This window comes from Drosophila subobscura, chromosome U (genome assembly GCF_008121235.1).
Source record: "Drosophila subobscura isolate 14011-0131.10 chromosome U, UCBerk_Dsub_1.0, whole genome shotgun sequence".
Taxonomy (NCBI): domain Eukaryota; kingdom Metazoa; phylum Arthropoda; class Insecta; order Diptera; family Drosophilidae; genus Drosophila; species Drosophila subobscura.
The window spans coordinates 5,616,098-5,641,751 of NC_048534.1; the positions used below are offsets into that span (position 1 = coordinate 5,616,098).

The 25,654-nt window shown below is 46.2% G+C and overlaps 4 protein-coding genes across 6 annotated transcripts; all 4 read right to left on the reverse strand.

Moving 5' to 3' along the window:
* Positions 1–38: 38 nt before the first annotated feature.
* On the reverse strand, positions 39–2,740 carry LOC117902627 (cuticle protein 7). Of its 2 annotated transcripts, XM_034814147.1 has the most exons (3): positions 2,493–2,740; positions 2,039–2,435; positions 39–562 (listed from the first exon to the last, which is right to left on the reverse strand). In XM_034814147.1, the coding sequence occupies exons 1-3, from the start codon at positions 2,502–2,504 to the stop codon at positions 528–530; spliced, it is 444 nt and encodes a 147-aa protein (XP_034670038.1). In that variant the 5' UTR covers positions 2,505–2,740; the 3' UTR covers positions 39–527. The 2 variants fall into 2 exon arrangements, with proteins under 2 accessions (XP_034670038.1, XP_034670037.1); XM_034814146.1 differs by lacking the exon at positions 39–562 and having other exon boundaries at positions 1,860–2,435.
* Positions 688–1,616, reverse strand: LOC117902626. The gene has a single exon (XM_034814145.1). It carries the CDS (start codon positions 1,407–1,409, stop codon positions 798–800), a length of 612 nt encoding a protein of 203 aa, XP_034670036.1. The 5' UTR covers positions 1,410–1,616; the 3' UTR covers positions 688–797.
* Positions 2,741–2,886: 146 nt separating the features above from the next.
* Positions 2,887–4,748, reverse strand: LOC117902624. The gene is made up of 4 exons (XM_034814141.1): positions 4,604–4,748; positions 4,084–4,535; positions 3,757–4,026; positions 2,887–3,685 (listed from the first exon to the last, which is right to left on the reverse strand). The coding sequence occupies exons 1-4, from the start codon at positions 4,656–4,658 to the stop codon at positions 3,566–3,568; spliced, it is 897 nt and encodes a 298-aa protein (XP_034670032.1). The 5' UTR covers positions 4,659–4,748; the 3' UTR covers positions 2,887–3,565.
* Positions 4,749–6,113: 1,365 nt separating this feature from the next.
* On the reverse strand, positions 6,114–24,707 carry LOC117902459 (solute carrier organic anion transporter family member 5A1). 2 transcript variants are annotated; one of them, XM_034813859.1, is made up of 9 exons: positions 24,548–24,707; positions 22,538–22,743; positions 12,273–12,661; positions 9,775–10,748; positions 8,830–9,714; positions 8,353–8,767; positions 8,137–8,288; positions 7,813–7,942; positions 6,114–7,756 (listed from the first exon to the last, which is right to left on the reverse strand). In XM_034813859.1, exons 3-9 carry the CDS (start codon positions 12,527–12,529, stop codon positions 6,832–6,834), a joined length of 3,738 nt encoding a protein of 1,245 aa, XP_034669750.1. In that variant the 5' UTR covers positions 12,530–12,661; positions 22,538–22,743; positions 24,548–24,707; the 3' UTR covers positions 6,114–6,831. The 2 variants fall into 2 exon arrangements, with proteins under 2 accessions (XP_034669750.1, XP_034669752.1); XM_034813861.1 differs by lacking the exons at positions 12,273–12,661; positions 22,538–22,743; positions 24,548–24,707 and adding an exon at positions 15,302–15,334 and having other exon boundaries at positions 9,775–10,620.
* Between the last annotated feature and the right edge of the window lie 947 nt (positions 24,708–25,654).

Below are 25,654 nucleotides of genomic sequence, written 5' to 3' on the forward strand. Positions count from 1 at the left end.
ACGTTCCAAACGCTTGACCGATCGGAACCGTAGAGGGGGGCCGGGCCGGTCCACATATCGGCATTATAATCACCAGTTGTCGCTGCTTCCGTAATGCACATTCAAGCATTTCTACCCGCACTCGTCGATAGCCAGCAAGTGATCTTTGCAGTCCAAGAAATGCCTTCCAATTCGATGGATCTGCTGGCACTTGGCTCTTGGCTCCAGCTCCACACACTCCGAACTCCGAACTCCGATCTCTGAACTCTGCACTCGATGAGCATTTTTTTGGTTCTGCCGAATCGATGCCAACTGTTTGGGGAATTTATAATTTCTGGATTTTTGGCTACGCTCGTATCAGCTTCCAGTAGTCGATTATCTTATCAGTTTTAGGGTACATTTTTGTAGCCCACGTTCGTTGCAGATATTACACATTTTTGGACATCGATTGTACCAGAAATCTTTTCAATTTATCTGCCAACTGGAATGATCTGAATATCAGCAAATATTTCGCAGGGGAGAGGCATGTATGAGAGTGATATTTAAGATCAAGACAATGTGTCCATTGAATCCACATAACTCTCTGAAAAAAGAGAATAGTTGGTCAAGAGAAGGCAAAGAATATCTTAGAATACCAGGGGCAGAGAGACGGAGAAAGAGCCTCACTATAATCATAAATAAATTCCAAATAATTAAAAAAGAGAACTCTAAATTCCAGCTGCAATTTATTCATTTAAACATGCATCAATTTGTACACTTACATTTATGAATAAATAAAGAATAAATATCAGAGAAGAGGAAGTGAGAGGGAGAGAACTTCAACTCAGATTGGTCACTCGAGTTTGGAAGGGTCTGGCGCCGGCATAGACTTGTATTTTTGGATGCAAACTCTGCTCATCCAAGGGCTCGGCCTCCACAGCATCCTTGTCTTCCTCGACATCGTAGAAGCTGCGCTTCTTCAACTTCTCCCAGTGACTGATTCTGATTAAAGGCTGAAGCTTACGCGCCGGCGGCACATCTACAGGGTCCTTGAATCTGGTTTGGGTGCCAGCCATGGCCACATCGATGGTATCCGTACCGCTCTGGGCGCTGGTCAGTCGTCGCAGCATCTCTTGGTAGTGCGGCTGATCCGCCGTAATGTACTCGGGCTCATCCTCCGGATTGAGTATCTGATAGTTGGGTGTGCCCAGCTCAAAGGTGGTAAAGTCGCCATGCTCCACTTTGTTCTTCAGCTGACTGGCACTCCATCCGTACTGCTTGAGCGGCGCCATCCACTTGGCATCCGCCTCATCTGTTGCCGCCTGCGTGCCACGGCAGGAGCCAACTGCCATCAGCAGTGTGATCAGAAAAAGTCGTGTCGGCAGCGGGTCAACCATTTTCGCACTGATGCTCCATTGATCTTTAGCAAGACCGTTAGCCGTTAGCAGCATCGTCGACGACGACGACGACGACGACGGCGACAACGACTGTAATTGGACGCCTACAACTGGGGGGGCAGGTACGTGAGATTAGAGGCAACTCTATGGGGCCATGTCTCGTCTGCCAACGATAGCATTAGTTGACGCTTATCAACGCCCGAAACCCGAACCATGACACATCGCCGTCGCTGCTTATGAGACATCGCTCATAGCTCAACGCCAAGAGATGCCTCTGCCAAGCGAAGTTTCCCTCCACCCAACTAATCTAAACCTAATGAAAATCTTAATTAACTTATTCCCTCACTCTCCCACTCCCTCTCGCTTAATCGTTAAGAACAAGTCAAAAGTCGAATAGTTTTCTGTGTTCTTCTGGCGAACAGATTGAATGTGATGCATCTTTATAGGTAGACTGATGTATGTATGGTGTGGTATATATGTACATACATATGTACGTACGAGCATGTATTAGGGTACAGGATAATGGCGTATATATAATTTAATTATGACATTTGTGCGTTGGCTTTCCTTATGGGATCATGAAGAGGTGAGGCTATGCTGGGGGATGTAGTCAGTCGTAGGTGCGTGGCCCGGCCTTCAGTACTTGTACTGAGCTGTGGGTCCGGAAACAGAGACGTAATTACCTGGCGACAGCTCCTGCTTGATGAGTGCCTTGGGGGCGGCGTAGTGGACGAGCGGCGCAGCCACGAGCTTGGCGGCAATCAGCTTTTTGGGTGCCTCGGGCTGAGGGATCTTGATGTCGGTGGGCTCTCGGTGAACAATGGCCTCGAAGCCGTTGTGGTCGTCCGCCTTGTACTGGACAATGCGACGATAGCCATCCGAGTCGATCAGCTCATAGACGCCCTCCACTTTGTCATCCTTGCGCACCTCCTTTTGGCTCTTGATGTCCCCGGTGTGCGGGTCGTTGACCGACCAGTGGAATTCGTAGGCCACTGGTCCGTAGTCCGGCTCCGGCTGCAGTTCCAGGGCGTTGCCCAGACTCAGAGTCAGCGCCAGGCCCAGGCAGAACAGAAAGCTCAACTAGCATGGGAGGACACACATTAGCAAGGACATATGCTGGAGCGAAGTGCGACTTACTTTTCCCATCATTTGGTTTTTGGTCTGTGGTGGTGCTCTGAGAACTCTGGGGCTAATGTAATGCACTCGACGGAGATCGGAATCGAAGTAATTAATCTATCGAGTCCTCGGGTCGTTTTATACTCAGCTCCATCCAGTCCAGCCCGACTTCTGCTTCTACTCCAACTCCAACTCCAACTATGATGTGGCAATCCACCCAAATGGTTGGTGTGGCACGCGCCTCCAACTGGAGCGCGCTCATTAAGTGAGCCCCGAAAAAAATTATAATTAAACACGAAACATGCAAAGTGCAGCGCCACAGCGACCCAGCCAGTGAGCTACATGAGATGGAGCCAAGTGCCGGCCAAGAGAACCAATATGCCCGAGCCGCAGGTGGAGATGTGATCTTTGGAGGTGTCGGTGCGTTAGTTAGTGCGCGTTGTGGTCCGCTAGTCGGTCCAACAAATGCGCAGATTAATTTATTTTGTCAATAATTTGCAACTCAAATACAGACCAGCCATTGGGCAACGTTGGCCCGCGACTCTGCGACTCTGCGACTTTACATTAAGTCATAAAAAATAATTGTCATGTTTGTTTGATTGGAGAGCTGATGCGGGTTTGGGGCGGCGTGTTGGGGCATGGTGTGCTGTGGAACCTTCATGCATTACAGGACAGACGGGATCCTTTGATTGGGACACACACAGCAAGCATGTTGGATGCCATTAACAAAGATTTTAATTAATCGCCATCAGAAATTAGACGGGTTTACTCTTTGGCCTGCCACAGCCCCAAGTTATTCAGGTTGGTCTTATCGCAAAGCATTTGGCTGTGGATTTGCATTTGGTTCAGCTGCAGATCGTGTTTGTCGAACCTTAAAAGCAATCTCTGGCATGTGCACTTGTTAGGCGTAACTTGCTCCGAATCTGGGTTAGACTTGCACTCTGTGGGGTCGGTTTTTAGTCTTCGATCGGTTAGTTGTGGGCCGACCTGTCTGTCCTGTCCATTTCCGTCCCCAGGTTGTCAATTTTTGGTTTATCGGTCTATGGTTTGTCATCATTTGTGGTTTGTTTTTCGCTTAATGAGTCGTCCAACTGCTATTCGTCATTGTTCTCCTCGCTCTCCTTCTCCAGCTTGGTACGCACTTTCAGCTGGCAACGCGATCGGAGCAGCTCCCGCCGCAGACTATTGCTCTCCGTCTCGACAGTTTGGATCAGCTGGATGCGGGGGAAGGGGATCAGTAAGCTAATAGTCAAAATATCGCTCAGAACGTGCAGTTTCCACTTACGCTGTTGGTGAGAGCAGCTCGCTCCATGGTCTCGCTGTCGGCATCATCATCCTTCAAGCAGGACTCACAGCAGGAGGAGACCACATGCTGTCGATAGTTGCGACACTCGTGATGGGCAGGCGGATCTTCCGGTTGGTACTTGGGCGGCGGATCATCATCCAAAGCTGGAGCAGACTCATTATAGCCGGCCACCTCTACCGCTGCTAGTTTCGCCTTCAGAGCAGCCACCTCTTCGCGCAGCGTTTGATTCTGTGTCTCCAGCAAGTCCACCTGGAAGGAGATTAGATGAAACTTCCGCTTCCTTTTTGGGTGCTGCAGGAACCTTACGCTGTCCAGCTCAAAGTCCATTTCATCGATGATGTCGTATGACTCATCCAGAGCTCTTTGGATCTTCTCCACCTGTGCCTTCAGCTGCTCGATTTCGCTGCGCTCGTTCTGTGCCGACAGTCGCTTCTCCAACATCATTCGCTGCTCTGTGTTCCGCTGATCCAAGGCTGATTTCATCACCAGACCCGTGAGTGTCTTCTGCCGCTTGAACATCTCCTCGAGGGCCTTGCAGCGCTTCAGCTTCTCCAGGTAGGCGTCGTGCAGTTTGTTGTACTTCTTCTTGTGCAGCTGCACGGTCTCCACCAGCTGATCGCGCTCCTCCTCCATCTGGAATGCCACAATCTTGGCCTGCACATCCACGGCTGCGCTCGTGTGGTGATCCGAGGACACTCGATTGAGGCGGTGGCGCAGTAGAACATTCTCCTCCTCCAGTTTGAGACTACGTGCCTTTGCTGCAAAGAAAAATAAATGGATTTTGCTGTAAAGTGGGGCAGCCTGACTAGGGATTAAGTATACGCACCTGCGGCCAGCTCCGCATAGAGCACTTGCATGGCGGACGAGGATCGCTTCTCCATTTGTCTGTAAATACTTTTCAAGTGCGTCGTTCCCTGTAACAATTACTCAGCCACTAAGTTCTTCGTCCGCTCCAATGAGCGTTGAAAACAATAAAGATAAGATATCAGTATTGAGTGTTGCATGGTTGCCTCCCCTCCTTGTCGATAGGAACTTGAAGAAAATATAATTAAATATTATAAATAAAACATTAAATAAAAAATAAATCCTATAACCTTAACAAACTTAGTTGATATTAAATTAAATTTAAATTATATTTGAGTTTCAATAGCATAGCTTGATGTTGCAGCCCTGGAAATACGGTATATTTTACGGTAAGCTGCTGATTGGTTTGTGTATTGGCTAGGAGGCGCCACAAGACACCTATCGTGTGGCGCCACTGAGCAGGCATTAAATTAATCGAAACGAAATATATATGTACATACATTCCGATATTTACATATTTTCCCACCAAGCAGTTTGGAATTTTAACCGACATCTTCGATACATGGAAATACAATCAATCATTTGTCTAGTACAATATATTATTTATTTCTTATGTTTTTGTGTGTTTCAGGAGTCTCATTGTTTTCATTTCATACACTTTCATTTTTTATGGTTTAGTTTAGTTTAGTTTACTCTTTTAATATTTTTGCTAAGTAAAAATATTTATACCTCAGCCTCCGCATAGACACGATTACTACAATCGATGTAGTATGCAGATGCATATACTTTAAGTAACTATATCCTATAGATATAGTTTATTGTATACATAACATATCCAAGTCGAGACTCGCCTACATCGTAGTCTAGGCGTAGTCTGTGGTATTAAAATCGCTTTTCAGTAATGTGACATACATTGATCTCAACATGAATTTTAGCTATTTTGTAGGTACATACTTATCAATGTAGAAGTGCTGCCCCCATGCGGATGGCTGGGTGGCCGCTGGCTGGTGTATATATAGACTTAGTGGCTAGTGCTAGGCTAACCTATAGATTGCATCACTTAGGGACTATTTTGGGGGAAGTGAACTCCAATTACTCCATTGCAGTTGGGATCTTTTTTATCTTTATCTTAATCTTATGCTCTGTGTGTGTGTATATAATATATCCATGTGGATTTAATTGATATATTTTAAGGCATTATCGCATTTTTTTAAAGTACGTCATTTCTGTTTAAAATCTAGGCTCCTGCTTCTGCTTCCTACTCGTCTTTGTCTACGTTTAAAACAGGGAATTAAGGAATTTACACTCAGTTTTTGTATACTTATGCCTAATCTAATCTCTAGCTAAACCATCTAGCTCCACACGATCCTCGATCCTCATCCACTCGTTCGAACCAACACTTTCCATTGTCCGTCCACAAAGATTCTCTAAATAAATGTGGTATTGCATAAGAATTACATTCAGCGTGTTTCCCTCGACCTTTACTCTTCTCTTCTCTCCTCTTGTTTTTCTAGACACTTTCGTTTCATTAATTGTTTTGTTTGTTGTTTTCCTATACTCACACATTGTTTCACAGCACAATTTCCATTGACAATTGTTTACACGTTCGTAGATTATTAAAACACATTCAATTTTCTATTCATTGCTAACTTCACTTCACTTCTATTCACTGTCTCTGTCTCTGTATCTCTATCCTTGTCCTTTCATTCTTCCAGTGCCTCAGTCTCAGTCAAAGCGTCTGTCTCCACTACGAAACCGAGATTCCACTACGTTCCAATCTTCCACTCTACAAAATACAATACAAAATATTCCTATCACAACGATCTACGTCCTACAATATGCTGCTACTTTTCTTACTATATCTGTATCTGTATCTATATCGGTATATCGCGGTATATCTGTATATCTGATGCCTATTCTAGTGCCTAGATCCATAGATCCATAAATATTATCTGCAATTGTGTCGAGCATACCAACGTTTGTGAATCGATTGCGGATTACACTTGGATTTGAACACGTTGCTTGCACATATCAAAAGATTTCTATTGTTGTGGTTGTTGGTTTGTCTACGAGGAAAGTAGATTTGAACACTCGGTTGTAAGTACAATGAGCAGTTGCATTTGGGGGCGCACACACAAAGAGGCCAAGGAAGTGCCTGGAATGGTGCCACTAATGGTGTCGATATCCTAGCTTATAGCTAACTGGGAGGGACATACACTAAGCACTCGGGAGCAAAAGGAACTACAGGAACTACAGGCGCATCGATGAGCGGTCCTCCTCCTCATCGTTGTCGTTGATGAGCTCGTTTCGGTCGTCGTCGATTTGAATCTTGTGGTGCGACGTATTCCGCGTGTGCTGCTGCTGATGCCCAGCTGCTCCTGCTCCTGCTCCGGCTCCACCACGATTAACATTCACAGTGGGCACAGCAGCAGCTACAGGCGCTGACACCTCTGGCAGCATTGTGTAGTTCAGATCCTTGGAGTTGGTGCGACGATGTCGCAGGACACTCAGTCCCGTCGTGGATGCTGGCTGCTCAACTGATGGCTGTGCAGCGCCGCTGCTCGATGCAGCTGCACCAGTGGCAATTTTGGTGTTCAAGTCCTTGGAATTGTTACGCGAATGGCCACGAGAGCCAGAGCCGGCTTCCATCTCGTTGGAGTTCTTGAGCTTGCCGCCCGTCTCCGCCACCACATTCTTGAGCACATTCACGTTCTTCTTGGGATTGTGGTGCGCATGGGGATGACGCAAAAAGTCCGCATCGAAGCGTATGTTGTTTGGCATGTAGATCTGATCGTAGCTGTGGTTGCGAGAGTGCTTCTTCACAAAGTGGCCGCAGCCGGTGGTCAGCTCATCGTCGTCCTCCTCCTCGGCACAGTCCTGGGGCCGCAGCTGGTTCTGGATGAAGCGTATGGGCTGGCTATTGTCGTGCATATCCGTCGAGTGGTTGCGCGTGTGCGCCTGGAACTTTTTGAGATTCTTGTACTTGTTGCTGCTGCCACCACCGCTGGCCTCCTGTCCCGCGGCATCTGCCGGCCCGCTCGACGAGTTGTGATCCCTGGCAAAGCTCTTGATCATCTTCACATCGCACGAGGCGCTGCGGAAATGTTTCTTGGACTTTGTCTGCGGCTGGTTGCACGTGTTTGTGGGCGGCACCACATGACCGCACTTGTCGTAGCTGCAAGGGAGAGAAATTATTAGTGGAGCGTTCTTTCAAGGAGTGTGTGGACTCACCAATAATCCATTTGCATGGTGCGTGAATCATTGCGCGAGTGCCGCAATATATCTGTGGGTATAATCAGCTCTCCTGCACCGCCAACGAAGCCAGCGGCTGGCTCTGCACCCGACAGCTTTTCCTCAAACACTGCAACACACAAATGAATGGCAAATAAATGGCGAATCCATGACAAAAGCACAAAGGATATTGGAACTTAGGCACTAATTACTCGTATTTCTAGATATTTTCACGCATTTTTACAGCCTTAAAACATTTTCAATTTATATGCCGCATGCTCCCATTAATCTTCTGGCTTCTCCTATGGCTAATTCTTCACTCACGTTTGTCCAGGCTAATGATGGAGCCAATAATGGGATCGCTGGCATTCAGCGGCTTTGTCTTCTCCAGCTGCTTGCGTCGTCGCACCAGCCACCAGTCCACGATGAAGATGAACAGAGCAACCAGCTTCACAGAGGCACAAAGACCCACATATCTGAGGAAAAGGGAATCAGTATTAATTACAATCGATTCCCTTGGCGAGATCAAGATTTCCTTACTTGTAGCGAAACTTCTCAATGTCGTAGATGAGACAGCGACCGCCCTTCTCGCCACACGAGGATTTCCACAGCAGGCAGGTCGAATCAATGAGATTGCCAAAGAGAATCGGCGCTGGGATGTAGCCAAACAATCGAAAGATGACAAACTGCATGCCCAGGGCAAAGGAGCGCTCCTCCTCGGACACTGAGCGCAGGACGATCATGAGCAGCGGCATCTGCGTGGACGCCACCAGGAAGGTCATAAAGAAGAGCAGAATCAGAAACGGATAGATGGTGCGACAGGGCGTGGCACAGGGTCCTGCTGTGGCCACCGGCACCACAGTGACCTCGGCAAAGTCGTCTCTGGCGCTGAGAGCCTGGGCCTGGCTGCCGCCAGCGCCCCGATAAATGCTGCTCGAGATGTTGGCGTGAACACCTGCGCAAAGAAAAGCTAGAGATCATCCGAGAGAGAGATAGATCTTTCGGTGGATTACTCACATGCACAGTTGGTGTAGTTGGAGCTGGAGGAGAAGGCCGTGCAGCCGGCGTGGCAGGGACTGAAATAGGTCAGGCCATTGTTGCCGCAGACGGGTTCCACCTCGCTGGTTAGGCACTCGCAGCCAAAGTTGCAGGCGGCCGTGAGATTCACCTGGAAAGGTTGCTCCAGCGTGGAGCCACCCTTGTTGCTGGTGTAGTAGGGGATCGTGGTGCCGGCCATCTTCAGGTTGTCGCAGCCCAAAAAGAAGAGCATCGCGTAGCAGGCGAGGCAAATCACGTTCGTGATCAACACGAACTGGACGGCGCCCTTGGGCTTCAGCTGGAATCGCTTCAGTATGCAGCCGCCGAGAAATATGCCAATGCAGGCGCCGGGCACGGCTATCGAGCCCGTGAAAATGTTCGCCTGGCTCTTGCCGAGACTGAACTGCGTCTCCAGGTACTTGGGCAGGAAGACCACAAAGCCGGAGACGATCATCAGCTCCATGCAGGCGCCCAGGCAGGTCACAATGTACACGGGATTCTTCACCAGCCGCAGCATCGACTTGGGTATGTCCTTGATGTCCTTTCCGTAGCCAGTGTCCACCTTTGGGGGCAGCTGCTGCTGCTCCTCCTTGCTTGTGACGGCCACAATCTCCACCTTCTTCACCACCTTCCCGAGCTCATCGGTGGCCACCACAGCACCACCACCACCCAAGCCGACACCGCCAGCCACCACGGAATTGTTGGGCAGCACAGGCTGGACGACGCTGCTCTTGCGAATCTTCTTCTTTTCGCGAGCGAGCACCTTGGGGAAGGAGAAGAACGGCACGGCCACCACCAGAAGGATGACGCCGCACAGCAGGAAGCCACCCCACCAGAGGCCCACCCATCGTCGGTCGCCAGGAGCTGCAAGGGAATGAAAGGATTAGAAAATTTGAGCACTTCGGAGCAGGATTGAATACTCACTGATCGATATGGTGGCAGAGGTGAGCGAGTCCATGTGAAAGGAGAGCAGATAGGCGCCCAGAAGGAAGCCGACGACGGGCCCAAAGGCGCCCATGCTGTACATGCAACCGATGTACATCGAAGAGCTCTCGGTGCGCACGTGATCGTCCACGTAGGTGGTGCCCAGGGTGAAGAGCGGACTGCCGCCGCAGCCGAGCAGCAGCTGGGCCAGAACGAAGAGCAGCACGGGCCCCGTGGTGGAGGCCTTGCCCTCCAGGCAGTTGTCCTCGCGCAACGTGTGGGGTGCTAGCGGCTGGTTGGAGAGACCGCTGGAGAGGCGACCCAGATCCATGTCCTGGTCACGCACCAGCGCACTGCGGCATATGTTGTCGCTGGTCTGGTTCAGGATGGCAATGCCCGGATTGGGCTCGCCGGTAAAGTGCGGCACCATAAACACCAGCGAGCCAATGCCCATTATGACGGCGCCGATGCCGATCCACACGGGAATGTGCCGACGGCTGCCCAGGTAGCTGACAAAGATGACGGTTATGACGTTGCCAATCTCATAGCTGGAGGCTATCAGGCCCGAGTAGCTGGAGGGTATCTCGAAGCGCTTCTCAATGGTCGTGATCACAGAGTTTATGTAGCCCGAGCTGAGCGCCTGCTGCATCATGACCAGGAGGGACAACAGCAGCACAAAGATTTTGATGCGAGCGAATCTCTGAATGCCACTCGGCCGGCAGTTGAGTATGCCGCAATCGCCGGAGCTGAACTGCTCTTCGTCGTAGTCCTCCTCCTCATCCGCCGGACACTTGCCCGCAGACGCCTGTCGACTGTGGCACTTGACCATCACGCTACTGTCCGCCGTGGCAGCAGCAGCCGTACCACTTGTGGGTGGCAACTGTGTGTCCCCCAGTGCCGCGTCTATGCTGCTGTCATCGCCGCTGTTCGTCTCAGAGTAGAGTCCGGTCATCTGGTACATTGATTCCTGCCGCCTGAAATGGAGATGGCAAAATTGTGCTGTTGAGATCCTTAGACTTGGCCAAAAATTTGATTTTCTTTGATTTCTTGCATTTTTCTGATTTTTCACTGGGGTTTTTGATGCTGCGCTTTTGGCCAAAACGAATTAGAGTTTGTGTGCGTATGCGTGTGCGTGTGTCTGGGTGTGTGTCTTTCTGTTCTCTAAACTGGAATTCGAAATTTGTATGCAGTGACTGAAAAGTGTGACTTATATTACGATTAATAAACCCAAGAATACCAGACCAGCCCCAAGATTGCTGCTGCTACCATAAACAGCTCCCAAAGTGCTGGAGGTTCCCTCTTCTTGAATCCTTGCAAATCGATTGATTTTGAAACTCTAAAAGCCTGCAAGTCTCCTCGTTTATCCCTTAGTGTATTGAAAGCCTCGACCTTCCTTCCTTCCTTCATTCCCCTTACTTCTTGCCTTGCAAAAAATATTTTCTGTGAGGCCTACGGCATTCGGCTGTCTGTCTGTCTATAAGCCGGCCTAGAACTTGGCGACGGCCACGGACGGTCCAAGGCCGCTGGAGGGCGAGGACAACTCGGCTTGCCCCACCATTATATTCCATCACCCCACATTCAATGTCAAGCACTTTGGGCTTTTGGCCAAGACACATACAGCACCGCACACGCTTCTGCCCCGCTGCCTGCCTCCTTCTCCGTCTCCTTCTCTGCCTCTGCTGTTTGTTGTTTGGCTTGGCACCAGCTGCTGTAACCACAAAATTCGCTCTACTCTGACGCTGCCTCTGACGCTGACTCTTACTCTTCCTCTCAATGGTTGGTTGTGCCACTGGGTCTGCTGTGTTCCCGTTCTCCTTCCGGTTATGTTTTTGGAGTTCCTTCGTCTGGCAGTGCACGCGGATGACTGCGGCGCCATCGAGTGAATCCAACTCGAAGCTCACGTGCTGCTCTCACCCTGGACTTGTTTGTCACGCTTTCCCTTTTGGGTTGGGGGAGTGGAGCGGAGCGGAGGAGGTGGGTGGTGGAACGGGTGGTGAATATTTCAAACTTGACCGACTGCCACGACTACTCATCGTAATCGCCTTTTATCGATTGAATTTCGAAGCGAAAGGCGCTGCAGTCTTATGAATTATTAAGCCTTAAACCAACACCAGACATCCCTCTGCAAACCCTTCCCCAGTCCCGCCTCCTGCCACGTGTCACTCTCTAAGCGTGGTGCAAGCCCCCCCGCTCCACCCTAAACGTGCCTGGCTCCTGCTACGTGCCACAACGAGTAGGAGGACTACCTTCTGCCGCCGCCCCCAGGCTAATTATCGATATGGAGTATCGGCTATAATGCTTCGTTCTTCGCTTTTGTTTGTTGATCAACCTCAACCTCCAACTGTTCTCCACCTCGCCGCGGGGAAAGTGTCCATTTATGTAAATAGTTTTCCCTTTCCATCGCAAGCTACAAATTACGTGGCTAATGTCTCTCTGCCTCTGTCTCCGCCTCTAGCTCTCGCAATTGCAACCGATTGGATTTCGTTTCGTTTCCTCACCTGTGACCTTTGCGATGTGTCGTGCTGGCATCGCTGGCATTGCTGTTGGAGCTGTGGATGTTGCTGCCGCCGGCAGTGGCAGTGGAAGTGCCTGTGGCTGTGCCTGTGGCATTGGCGGTGCCTGTTCCCGTGACAGTCGCCGTGGCGACAACTGCTCCTGTGGCCTGTGGTGTGTCGCAGGACTCCTCCTCGAAGGAGGGATTCGTATACTGTTCGATATGCTGGGCCCCGGTTCCGGATGAGCGTTTTGTCGACATTCTGTTGTAGCATTTATCAGTGACCAGCACTCAGGAGGGGTCACAATTTATTCATTCGTTCAATCAATCAATCAAACAATAATCCGCATCCATTCGGCTCCTTAAGACTCTGAGCCGACAGTGAGGCATAGCCTGCAAAAGAGAATTAAGAAGAGAAATTGACTTTAACTTTTGTCCAACTTAGGTGGCTCCCTGCCCCACACCACTTGCCACACTTTTCTGTCATTAGGGACTTTCCCATACCCACAGAAAATTCCCTCCCCGAGTTGATGACGCCGCCGATTACTTCCTGAACGAAGCTCCAACGCCCCATTGGTGGCACACACACTAATTGCTCCCTAAGCCACCGCACATAAAGCCAGTGTGCAACATGCCACAGCCACAACCAGTGGGACTGCCACTTCCACTGACTAAGGCAAAAAGAAAGATAATTACGGCATGCCCCTCGACATCTGTCCGCTCCTTCACTTCCCTCTGCTGACTTCCGCTGAAGGATAAGAAGGATGCTTGTCGCCGCCGTCTTCTATTAAAAAGCTTGCCACACACACAGACAGACGGAGAGACGACACATGCCACCAAGCCAACATGCAACCGAGGGAATACGAGTGCATGTGTGCTGGGGGTAGGCCTTAGAAGAGTTGCAACAGTGACACGAGCAGCAAGGATAGAGATGCACCGTGACACGACCAGCCACGGACAACACTCCATCATAAAGATACATTTCTGCCTTCCTCCTTGGCTCTCTTCCTCCCTCCCAGAGGTTGTGTGAGAGTCAGCAGTTGCTCGCTTAACCAGCAGGCTTTACGATTTTCCATTCATTATTACATTTTAGGTACACATTAAATATGCAGCAGCAACACAAGCAACAATAGGAACAACAACAACAACTCTTGAACACGCCCCCACACACGCACCCTTCAAAGAGGAGAGCGAAAAGAGGAAAAGGGCAGCAGGGCGGCAGGGCGGTGGGTAATATATCGATTTCCCCTGCGGCTCAAAAGGAAAAATATTAAAATCAGCAACAAAAGAAGGCTAATGCTCGTGATTGTGATCCTTTCTGCTGCCTCCTTCAAGGGACGCGTTCTCTCAGTCCCCTCTCCAGTACTGCCTTTTCCTCCCTCCTTTTGTTCCCTTGGGAACCTCAGCAAATGGCAACTAATTCGAGGATATACTTGGTGGATGACCGCTTAAGTGTGATTTAGTTGCTTCTATCAGGGGTTTACCCATTGGTTCTCGGTGTTCCGGTGCACTTCTGGCTGCTAGCCCTCTGCCTCTGCCTCTACCTCTAATCAATTACTCCTCCTGCTTGTGGGGCTCCTGCTTCGGGGTCTCCTGCTTCTGGGGTTCCTGCTGCTGCCCATTGGGGGGTTGGATGACCCACAAATGTTGCAGCTTATTGCTTTCATGTTCCACATTTTTGAACATTTTGTGTGTGTGTGTTCGCCTTTTATTCAGTTTTTGGTGTCACACAGATGCTGCCACAGCCACAGATACTGACACTGCCACTGCGCCTCTCTGTTCTATTCTGCCTGTTCCATGGATAAAAGAGGATACCCAGATGGATGATGAAATAGCCAATTTGTTGTGGCCTTATTTTATGGCCATTTCTTTGGCCAATTGCCAAAACATACAGAATGTTGTCCCACACTCCACCCAACCCATGTTCCAGTTGCGGCAGTCAGCAGATGGATGAATGTAGGAAATGGATCAGATCGGAACAGATGATTCGTGTAGATCCATTCGCAAATAGAGAATTTTTCAACACAAAAACAGAGCCAGGAAATGTTGTTTGTTTTTTGTTGGCTATCTTATCCAACAGATCGTTAATATGTATATTCCATGGAGTGTAGACCACTCGCAATTGTAATTGACCATAAAAACACAAATCGAATCCATTTCTCGACTCTCAGTGAAGCATCTCTGGGCATGAATTGCACGAATGAGAGTTAATTAAAGGGCCACATCCGCGACATGGAAGCGGTAACCCTTGGGAGGAGGGGATAATCGACAACAGACACACAGAGAGAGAGAGAGGGCAAAAAACAACACTGAAATATTACATAATTGCTTGCAGTTGGGCTCCGAATATTGGACATCATTTATGAAATGTGTTTTTCCAGCTGATGTTGTGGCAACAGGATGAAGGAATGGGGCTGGATGGGGGCACTGGACATTGTCCGAATGAGTTCGGTGAAAGCAGAGCGCCCAAGCTGTGGGAAAACCTTTTTAAAATTCATATTTTTTGACATATCGAGCAGCTTTGAGCGGCAGAGTGACAGCAGGTGCACGTTGCATAAGCTTAGGCATGTGGCAAGGGATTGAAGGATATTTAAGTAAACTGCCTCTTACTCCATTTAGTAACTCAATTTACACTCCTTTCTGGTACTTCCAAATAAGTTCATTATAATTCCAAGTGCGTGGCCTGATTATAAACATTTTTTATGGTGCACCTGTTTGATCTTGATCGTTGGATCATTTGAAGTTAGTTCCTCGATCACGAACCCTTCGGTGGGTTATTACACTTCCAACCACGTCGGCTGATGAAGATGATGATTATGCAGATCACGTCTCTGTGTCTCTCTCTCTCTCTTTCTGTGGCTTTGTCTTTGTCTCTATCTCTTCGGGAGGTAGCGGGGAGGCAGAACATTGAACCCCCAAGAAGCAGAGAGAAGCGTAGCGTAGCTGTGCTGGAAGCGGGACGGGCGGGGACTCTGAGCAATGGCTGATGTAATTAAATGAGACAATGCGAAAGTCAACAAGTGCCAACACTGCGAGCAGCAGCAGCAGCAGCAGCAGCAGCCTGGAGCCAGGCCAATGACAGAATCACAAGTGCAAAGCCACAAACAAGATTTATTTCTGGCTGATTCTTGTACAAAATAAAAAAAATGTGCTTAACAAAAAATGGTAAAGGTCAGTCAAGTCGTCAACCAACGAGGCTCGAAAGTGGCAGCAGCAGAAGCAGCAGCCTGTTTGTTGTCTAAGCCAAATAAAGTAAACTCGTTTCGCGTCAAGTTGAAACGAGAGTCGAGAGGAGATATTTTGGCTTTTTGCATGTGTCACCACTCCTGTCTACCTCTCTCTCTCTCTCTCTCTGTCTCTCTCTGTCTCTCTCTGTATCTCTCTGGCAGAGTTTTGTTTCTCGTTCCTTCTTTGGTTTTTATTGTTCATTCGTTCATTTTTAGAATCTTAATGGAACTTTTGCGAGGAAAACAATCAAAAGTACATACGAGCGAATGGAAAGTGAATACATTGTGCATTGCCATATACGAATACAAAAAAAAACAATAAAAACTGCATGCACAGATACTGATACAGATACAAACATGGAGCTATATGTAGATATACATACATATGTACATGTCTGATATCTTATGCACCTCGCTCCCATACAGGAAGTTAAGTTTGCAAAACGAGTTTCTTTCGCCTGTTGTTTGTTTTGCCTTTTTCTTTGCCGATTTCTGTGTTAGTAGATAAAAGATACAAAGATACTTTCCAGCCCATTGCGAAAACTTGTATCAATAATAATTAATTTACGCCGAAACATTTCTTTGCATTGTTCCTTCCTCTGCTTCAGCTGATAACAGCCGGAGATGTGTTGTTCCCCCCCTGATAAGCGTGAGAGCAGCGAGAGACTTGCAAATGAAAGATAGTCAAGAATGGAGATACATTCTGTCTACTTTCAAGTATTTCTTGAGGTTTTCCCCCGTGAAACGTAAGAGCTAACAGAAACGCGCTAGAACTAGAGCGGCAGAGAGTCAATTATGATGAAACACCCAAGAGGCATGGCAACAAGCCTGATAACACTGCGGACATCTACGAGTATCTCGCGGACACAAACAACTAGATTTCCCTCGCCCTCAGTGGAAGGTAGAGGCTACTCCCACAAGAGGGAGCTGGGGCTGGGCTCCACTTCTCTTGTATGCGCAGCTGTTTAATGTTTGTTTGACATTGGATTCAGATAATCTCCCAAGGACAGATCCAGACCCAGCGCCATCAAATTGAAACCGCAACCGGAAAGCCCATAAACTTACGACGCGGGAAATAAAGAAATATTCTGCTTAATTAGTCCAAAATTCTCATCTGGTTTTCATTTGAAAAAGTATTTTCAGAGAGGTTGAAGCAATATTAAGATCTCAAATGCACGCCTGAATGCAGATAACAACAAACAAATTCCCAATAGACAGACAACTGAGGCTGATGTCTGATCTGATGAGAGGCCGCTGATCTGAGAGGTTTGTACTCGTCGAATGACTTGGAATGACGCCGGGAGATAAGGCACACTGAGGGCACTCGCAGCTTCTTCTTTCATTTGCATTAAATAATTCAGAAATTGTAGAAAACGAGATTATTCAGATGCTTGCCGCTTGACCCTCTGACCCAAATTCATACCGAATGTACACTTTACGTAATATAATTATTGTTTACTACGCACCGAGTATGTTTCCCTTACGAGTAAATAAATAAACACCCGACAATTTGACGTCTTTTGTGGTATTTTGGGATCGCAGGCGAAATAATTCCAGGCGGTAGGAGAGGGAAACTGAAAGCCTTATTCTCGTTGTTTCTTCACTCGCTGGTGAGCGCTCCTTCTCCTCGTTCTCCCTATTCGTTAGTTTGCACTCTCGTTATATCTCTTTTATCGCTAGTAAGCTCTCGATTGCACTCTCTTTACATATATTCCCTAAATAAAATCTCTGTTGCTTCTCCTCATTCATGAATATAATACTCAAGCCAACCCATTCCCTGGTGAATCTTCTTAAGCTGTATCAGCATACAATGGGGTTCTGTTCTCTTCTTTGGGGCCACTCAACTGCAGCTCTCAAGTTTCCTAAGCCCCCCAAGCGATGGCTTACCCCCCAAGCCACTCGTTGCTGCAACTCGAATGCGTTTCGTGTAATTATTTGGCTTTTGGAATTCGACAAACTCGTTTTAAGCTTTTTTGTTTTAAATTACTTTGCACTGGAGCTGGGGCTGAGACTTGGGCTGGGTTTTGGCCTGAATGAAAGGGGCTTCCATGACGTGCTAGCCATCGCCATCCACCCACCCAGTTGCCTCCCCAAGCACAACAAAACACCGAAAAGTGGTGCGAGTGTGAGTTAGATGGAGTGGATCGGATTACTACGAGTACTCACAGCAGAGTCTTGTCAGAGATTCAGCAACGGCACAGCGGAGCAACGGAGTGGCAAATAATCCTCTTAGTAGTCATTGCAGTTTGGTGGGGGAGCGGGTGCCGAGTTTGGCTTTTACGAGTAGAGCGGGTTTATTTGTTTTTGAATGGAACCTGCAACTGAAACTGAAACTGGAACTGCGAAAGCGACACATTTGCCATCCATTGTTGGCTGCTGCTTTTAATTGCAACACAAAAGTCCACAAAAGTCACATGTCACCGAACGAGCGAGAGACCCCGATAATTGCTCAAGATTTTAGCCCCCATACACACATCACACACGCAAGGTGGCCCCTGGTGGCATCTGAATCATCTCGATCATTTGGAGAGTTCGCTGATCTTGCCTCTTTGTGTGTTTCTCCTTCTACTCGAAGAATGATGACCTCGATTATAATCAAGCCAGGGTACAGTTTAACCTCTCTCACAGTCATCCAACTGCATGCCCTGCTGCAATTGATCGATTCACGATCACGAGTCACAGTCCCCGCGAGAGTCAAAGACAAAGAGCGATTCTTGCATACGGACAACAAGAAAACTTTACTGATAATTGCGGTACCGCTGCACGGTCGCTCGCCGGACAGTGCACGACTTCGATGGATGGAATATGGATGACAGCATTTCAAGTGGGTGTGTTGCCCGGGCTCTCACTCACCCTCTGCAAACCGGTATCTCAAGATAGACCTCCTGCATTTGTATCTCTGTATCTATGTCTATTTCTCATTGGTCACTCCTCATGCATTGGTTGGACTCGTTGAACCGGCTGTAGCTCTGTGAAGGCCATGCAAACGCAAACAGGGGACACAACTTCGCAACAAATTGACACAATTAAATCCCAACGAAAACGTAAACATAGTTCAACAACTCAGAAGCGGAATGTTTCCGATTACAGGCACTTGGAGGTAGATACTCAAGTCAAGTCTTAGCCTTGTAGAAACATTCTGAAGTAGTTATAATTCCTTAGGAGTACCCTCATGGATTGGTTTGACCTCTCCAAGCAGCTATCTGGCTGCCAGAGCTGCGCTCTAGATATGAATCAATGATGCGATGGCATAGAAAATGCATCGATTGCTGCACCGATTCTATTTCTGATTCTTTGCCCTCCCACAGATTGCACTTTGACGTCACTGCCTGGCTGTTGGACAATAATTTAAAGACACAAAGCCGCACACGCTCGTACTCCACCTAGAAAAACATTGTTTTTCTCGACCAATGTTTGCTCGACTAAAAACTTTCAGCAGCTGATAAAACAAAAGACACACTACACTCGCCACAGAGATAGAGAGAGAGAGAGAGAAGGGAATGTGGGGAGACTGTGAGGTAGGGAAATGAATATATGGCCAGCAGAAATGGTAAGCCACAAGCAAACAATAACAGTTATTATTACGGCAGCTTTAGGCTGAAATGATTTTACGTGGCACTTGGAATTATAATCTAAAGCTTGGTCATATTCCGCCTGCCATCCCCTATGCCCCCTACCCCGTATGCACATGAGTATCTTTGCCACCAGACCTGCATTTGACGCATGTTTGGTAATTATACAATAAAGACTAGAGACCCGGAGAGAATCATTTACAAAGAAAACACAAACAAAAAACAGAAGCCAGAAGCCGTACGTCTATGAATGTGGGTATCTTAGATAAAGACAAAGACAAGCAATGCATTGGCATGAATAAAATATATAATTAGGTTTTTAGTTGGAAAGGTAAATTCCAATAGAAGAGGAGCAGCAAAATACGGCAGTTGTCCATCGACTGGCCGTACATGTTGTCAAAATATGATATATGTACACACGAGTATCCATCGCTGGAGGCAAAATACGGGCATTTATTAAATGTCCAACGCATCCAATCGAACGAAAATAACTCGTGTCGGGAGGTGGGAGACACTGAGAGGTGGACGGGCGTGGGCGGAGCGACTTGGCAACGCAAGGCGCTTCTGCTTGGCGATTAAAAATAGTGTTTTACCAACAAACAATCATGGCCACATCTATTAGATGCTGTGCTGCTCCCCCCCAAATGAAATGAATGTTTATTCAAGAAACAACGAGTCAACGAGCTGATAATGAAGACAAATCAACGGAGCACACAACCCAGAAATCCACACAGAGATCCACAATCTAGTAGTTTGGGATAGAGATCGGATCATGCACAGAGCTTTACATTCGGTTTGTTTGTTTTGTCTCTTTGTTTGTTTAACTTCAACCCAGAGGAACTTGTTAAGGCACAGACTTTGGATTGAGATTAACAAGAACAGACGCCAACATCCCACACAGAATTCAAAGCCAAAGCAAACTCTATTTATGAAAACTCTAGCGGGAGGAGGCGGAGGGCCAGAACTGCAGAAGAACAAATGAAATGGGACCATAAGATCTTTGAATATTTATGTAAAATTTGTACAAATTATTCACGAAACGAAGAGTCCCTCTTCCCCGATAAGGAATTAAGTTTCGACTCCAATCAGTTTTCTCTCCATATATTTTATTTGGTGAAAAAGAAAGTAAATTAAGTGTGGCCCAAAATTAACACATGAATATTCCATTTAATATTCCACTCGCATTAGCTGGAGAGAGGCATCCCCCCAAATTGCATTTAGAGAGAGAGAAAGAGGAGTGTAATTAGAGGTAGTGGGGAGGTAAACTTTAATTTGCGTGTGCATTCGGGGCACAAACACCCATCAAAAGTGACCCAAAAAACGCCAACATGCGATAAAAGTCGGGAGCAAAGGCAAACTAAATCCAAAATAACAGGAAAAGATGAAAAAGCGCACAGAAAAAAATTAAATAAATAGGTGAATGAGTGAACGAGTGTATGAATGGATGAAATCAGAGTGAATCAGTGTCCGGATACATGAAATGGTGGCCCTAAGCCTCGGACTGTGTTCATCGCAATTTGAAAATGTCAACATTTGTCGTGTTTTTTTTCTAAATTCACGCAAAGGGTTATCATTGTTGTTATGGCTGAAATTTGTATAATTTCTCATTGTTGTGTGTTTACAAAAAAAGTCGCGGCGCGCTTTCTCTCGCCTGAGAATGAGAAACGAAAACAAAAGTCGCCGCCGAGTGACGAATATGAGAAATTCCGGGTCTGTGTTTTTTGCCTATACACCAAGTCGAAACACCCAAAAAAAAACTGGAATCAGATGGCGTGACTCTTCTTTCCCATTCCTCCAAATGGAGCGCACACTTCTCCTCTCCAATACCCCCCAAATCCCTGAAATTTGAGCAGCAATTCCTATAGCACATAGCACATCGGAACGAACGCATTTGTTCCGGATTTAAGTGTAAACATTTTGCCAACCTATTTGTTGTTTAGAGTTCTCCTTTGTGCTCAATTCTCTTAATTTTTTATGTACTTTTAATTGCCACTTTGAGGGTGGTGTGGGTTGGGGGAGCTGTTTTTTAAGTGTTTCCCCCAGTGAGTGGGGTTGTGCTCCCTGGTACCCGAAGCTACTTTCAATCATCAGTGCCGGGAAATCAAAGTCTCAGCCTAAACAAACATTTAGTTCTGGGAAAACTGGGAAAAACTATAACTTCAGCACGTTTTCTGCTGACTGGCTGGGGCAAAACTTAATTGAAATTTAAATGTTGCATTAATTTAGAGAGGAGAAAAGGTTCAGGGAACCGATTTTCAAGTGTCATAATTATGTAACTGCTGCTGCTGCTCCGATTATGAAAACATTTCCGCCTATGTATGCACATGTGTATGTGTTTTTGCGTTTTTAATGAATTAATGAAACTCACAGCAAAGTTCGCTTAAAGCCGTAATTGGACAATAGATGTAAACTCATTCGATGATTACACACAAAAACAGAAAACAGAAAAAACACTTTACTTCAGCAACGAACAAACTGCACAGCACAGCAAATCAAATCGAACAAAGGTTATAGTAAATGAAGGCAGAGCGTTAGATGAAGAGATTGGGAAACAAAATGAAAAGTTTTAATGACTGTGACTGCCACTGCCATCTACCACTCCACACACTGTGCCCTGGGCAAAACAATTGACAGGCAAAAGACAGCAACAAAAGGAGAGAACTTTGGATGGGAAGTTGATTGCAAAAAAAACTAGAGAGTTCCCCCACCAAACAGGAACTGAAGAACCGATGATAGGAATGCCCTTTGTTCAATCGTTTCTAGGGCAAAGCCTTGAATTCATCCGTTTACTCTTCAAAAAAAAGAAAACCTTTGAGCCATGAAACCCATTTAGATCCTATATCCTTTGACTATGCTAATGCACTTCTTCCGCTCTGTTCTCTGCTAACCTTCTGTATAAAACCCAATATACCCTCTTGGGCAAGGGCATCTCCCAGTGCAACACACAAATCAAATCAAATCGAATCGAACTTTTGCCTCTGGCTAAAGTCGGAAAGGTTGAACGCCCTCGACACGGGAAACTTTTGGCGAGGAGTAAGAAGTCCTTAAATCTTTCCAATTGCTGTGGTTTTAATCGATTTTCCACACATTTTTCGCCAGTGTGAAAAAGTTATCCACTCCATCCATCCATCCCACTGGCCCTATTCCTACGATATCTCTGTTGGGGTCGAAATTCGGTTGCATTTTCAGGTTTTTGGGTTGGTTTTTTTCACAGTTGCTTGTTTCTGTTGCGACTTTGATTGATATTGTGTGACACACTCTCGGATTCAAATTCAATTTTCGTCATACACAGTTACTGGTACGTTTTTTCAGAGAGCTGTCACGTAATATTCAATCTGTGGCCCATTCAAATTCTCGCGACATGGTTTCGTGGGCCATGTGTGTGGGAAGTTTTCAGTAAGTTTTCAGATCTGTTGAAAATTTAAGCCCCCTAAATGAATTAAGCAAATATGAACAATTTGAGCACTCACCTTCAACTTGCAGTCCGTCCTTCCTTCCTTTATCAAGCGTTCAAACAGCTGCTGCACACTAGTCAAATGTTCTTCTCAACTTTTCATTCGATCGGATTGTTCATTGAGATTCTTGCGCACATTCAAATATTTGTAAACACAAAAATTCTGCTATTTCATTATTTTGGCATTAGCTGACAAATTTTGTTATGTGATTTTCTTTGCTGCTGCAAATAAATGAACGAATTAATTTATTTATTGCATTTTTCCTTCGATCAAACAAACACCTCGCGATCTTTCGCTTCGAGTATGTTCGCGAGAAGGTAAGGCAGTCCAAAACTACGACCCATGTGCGATTACCTTGAGAGCGGCACTGCCTTACCTTCCATTTACCTGCCTATCTTTCTCTCTATTTTGCGCGAAAGACTTGCTTGAATGAATAAGTCGAGCAAGTGAGAGAGGCAGAGAGAGAGAACAGGTTTACGTTTTCTTAATGCTGGCAGGCACCGTTAGGGAGAGCGAGAGGCGGCTGCTTGATTATGTTGATGCTTTGTTATAGTTATTGCTGTCTTTTTCCTTTGCATTGGGTTACGTGCGAAGATTTGGCAAGAAGCGGCCCCCCAGCAGCTAATTGTGGCTGCACACACAGACACAAAACACAAAGGTAAAGGGAACTACAAAGAGAGAGGGGGCGGGGGAGAGCGCCAGCCAAGCGCAAGAAATGGAACAAGCCATACGAGCACCCGTATGGGAATTATGTACACATCAAGGTGCAATCAAATCAAAAGCTACATATGTAGTATATTCCCTGATCAGCAATAGTTTCCATTAGAAAGTCTATCTTTATGTTGTTTGTAGAATATCCAGAAAAGATGAGGTGGAGAAACCAGTTTGGAGCTGGGCTAATCTGGAACTGTTGGCAGTTTATCAAAAAACACGACTGGAAAACAGTTAATTTGACAGCTTCTGTGAGTCATTTGAAGGGGATATTATAGGAGACCAGAAGAATTATTGGAATCGATATTGGAATCATTGGAAAAAGTGTGTGCACTTTCCATTAGCACTACACTGTTTATTCTCCCCACTCGTTGTCAAAAATCGCACATGGAATACGAACTTGTATGTATGTATGTATATGTATGAATGTATTGTAGGTACTTGTGTCAATTGTAGGTACTTGGCGTGCGTTTTGCTTATGAATTCGGTCGGTCGGGTCGATTCGATGGGTCTGGCACTGAACGATTATGCAAAAATAAATCAATTGAAAAACAACAAGAACGCCTCGGAACAACGCCACACAGACAGGGAGGAAGATGGGTAAAGGCGCTAGGGGGAGGAGTCTGTAACAAGTGCCTTCCTTTACCTCCTGGAAATACAGGGTGCCATGCTCTGGACTAGTGTAACTGTTGCTTAAAATATATTAGAGCAACCAAAAAATCACCCTGTCACACATACACCTACGCCACCTACACACACGTACACATGTAGAGCAAAACGAGTCTGTGGCTGCGGCAGGGGGGCGAAAAAGGACAGACAAAATAAGACACGTCGAGACATGCACGGCACAGATGTCCCAAGAAGCGTGAGTGTGGGGAGGGGAGACATACATAGACAGAGACGACAAATAAGACACACTTAAACACTCTCTTTTCTAAGCAGATTAAACGTGCGAAATCACCTTGCTTTCGTTCATATTTGTCTTTTTCTTTTTCACCTGTCTCTGCTGATTTCTGCAGCATTTATTTTGTTGTTCTTCTTTGATTTCAATGTTGTTTTGGCTGCACGTGTATGTGTATGTGTAACTGCAGTTGCATCACTTGCCCCGTCTCTTTCTAGCACTTTTCCAGGGCCTTTCTTTTGTTCACTTTTCGCGTAATAAACTATAATTTACTTTGCATTTGTTACATTGATAGCACACTGAGCTTGGTTTTGTTGCTATTTCTGTTTGTTGTTGTTTGTTGGCGTGGGTGAGTGACCGACCCCGTTAATTGCACACGATTCTTCCCGTTACTCCACACACCCGCAACTTACTTTCATTAATTTAGTTCCTTTTAGTTAAAGCCACGTTTTAATTATTGTAAAATCAATTCTTACACATGCATCGCGAGGGGGTCTGTATTTCTTCGAAACCACGGTTATTTTCGTGCGACACTCTTTTCCCGTTGCGACCGTTTTGCATGTTTTTGTTTTTTGATTGTGTTTGATTTTGTTTTTTCTTATTTCCGGAAAGATGAACGAAAAGGTAAGGACAACAAGCGTAACGGTTAAAAAAATTGTCAAAATCAAGTACAAACCCCACCTCAATTACTAATATACCTTTCGGAAAGCTTTTAAGATTTTAAGCACTCACAGCTCATTTTTGCGTTGCAAGTATGAATGGTATTTTTCTAAGACACTTTTCGGTATATTTTGGGTCGTAAATTTCCCGTCCGCTTAATCCGTTAAATCAGAGCGCTAAATTTTTGGTCGACCGAATTTGGGATGATATGTCTATGGAAACGATAAGAAATCATGCCTGTTTTTTGGTCAACAGCAAATTCCGCAGCCAGCTTTTTGCAGTTGAGTAATCAGATCAGGAGAAAATATACCAGAAAATCAACCAAACTTATACTCCCGCAAAATATAATATTTCTATCTTCTGTTGACAAAAACACACACACGTACTCAAATCGAAGGGAACAATCGAATCAAGCTTAAATAAATATGAAATTTACTTACTTAGTTAAGCCCCTTAGTAAAACCTTGACTACAATTCCCAATTCACAATGGGAACTGCTGGCGCGAAATTCAAACTAATATCATGTAGTTCTCGTTTATTTTTTAGGTAAATATACATTTATTTCATTTAATGATTTCTTGCTTGTCCAACAATGTATGTAAATATTCAGCTAACGTTTTCAAATCTGGTTGAAATATGTAGTACAACTAATGGATTACAACAATTGGATTCTAACCGTCGTACATACAATAATAATAGTAAGGATGCGGCAGGGCTAGTGGGGTAGTCGTAGGTAGTTGATAAAAAAGTAAAAAATCGACTGTTCTGTTTCACACAAGAAACACAAGGAGAACAGACGCTGAGAGAGGAGAAACACAATTCTGTTAAATACTTGAATTCATATACATATGTATATGTAC

What these genes read in the sequence shown, in the direction of transcription:
- LOC117902626 (XM_034814145.1), bottom strand. Translation starts at nt 1,409, where the DNA reads ATGCTGCTAACGGCTAACGGTCTTGCTAAAGATCAATGGAGCATCAGT.
- LOC117902624 (XM_034814141.1), bottom strand. Translation starts at nt 4,658, where the DNA reads ATGGAGAAGCGATCCTCGTCCGCCATGCAAGTGCTCTATGCGGAGCTG. An exon ending in TGGACTTTGAGCTGGACAGC is followed by an intron (nt 4,027 to 4,083) that starts GTAAGGTTCCTG and finishes ATCTCCTTCCAG; the next exon opens with GTGGACTTGCTGGAGACACA. An exon ending in GAGCTGCTCTCACCAACAGC is followed by an intron (nt 3,686 to 3,756) that starts GTAAGTGGAAAC and finishes CCCCGCATCCAG; the next exon opens with CTGATCCAAACTGTCGAGAC.
- LOC117902459 (XM_034813859.1), bottom strand. Translation starts at nt 12,529, where the DNA reads ATGTCGACAAAACGCTCATCCGGAACCGGGGCCCAGCATATCGAACAG. An exon ending in CATCATTAGCCTGGACAAAC is followed by an intron (nt 7,943 to 8,136) that starts GTGAGTGAAGAA and finishes TGTGTGTTGCAG; the next exon opens with TGTTTGAGGAAAAGCTGTCG. An exon ending in ACCATGCAAATGGATTATTG is followed by an intron (nt 7,757 to 7,812) that starts GTGAGTCCACAC and finishes TCTCCCTTGCAG; the next exon opens with CTACGACAAGTGCGGTCATG.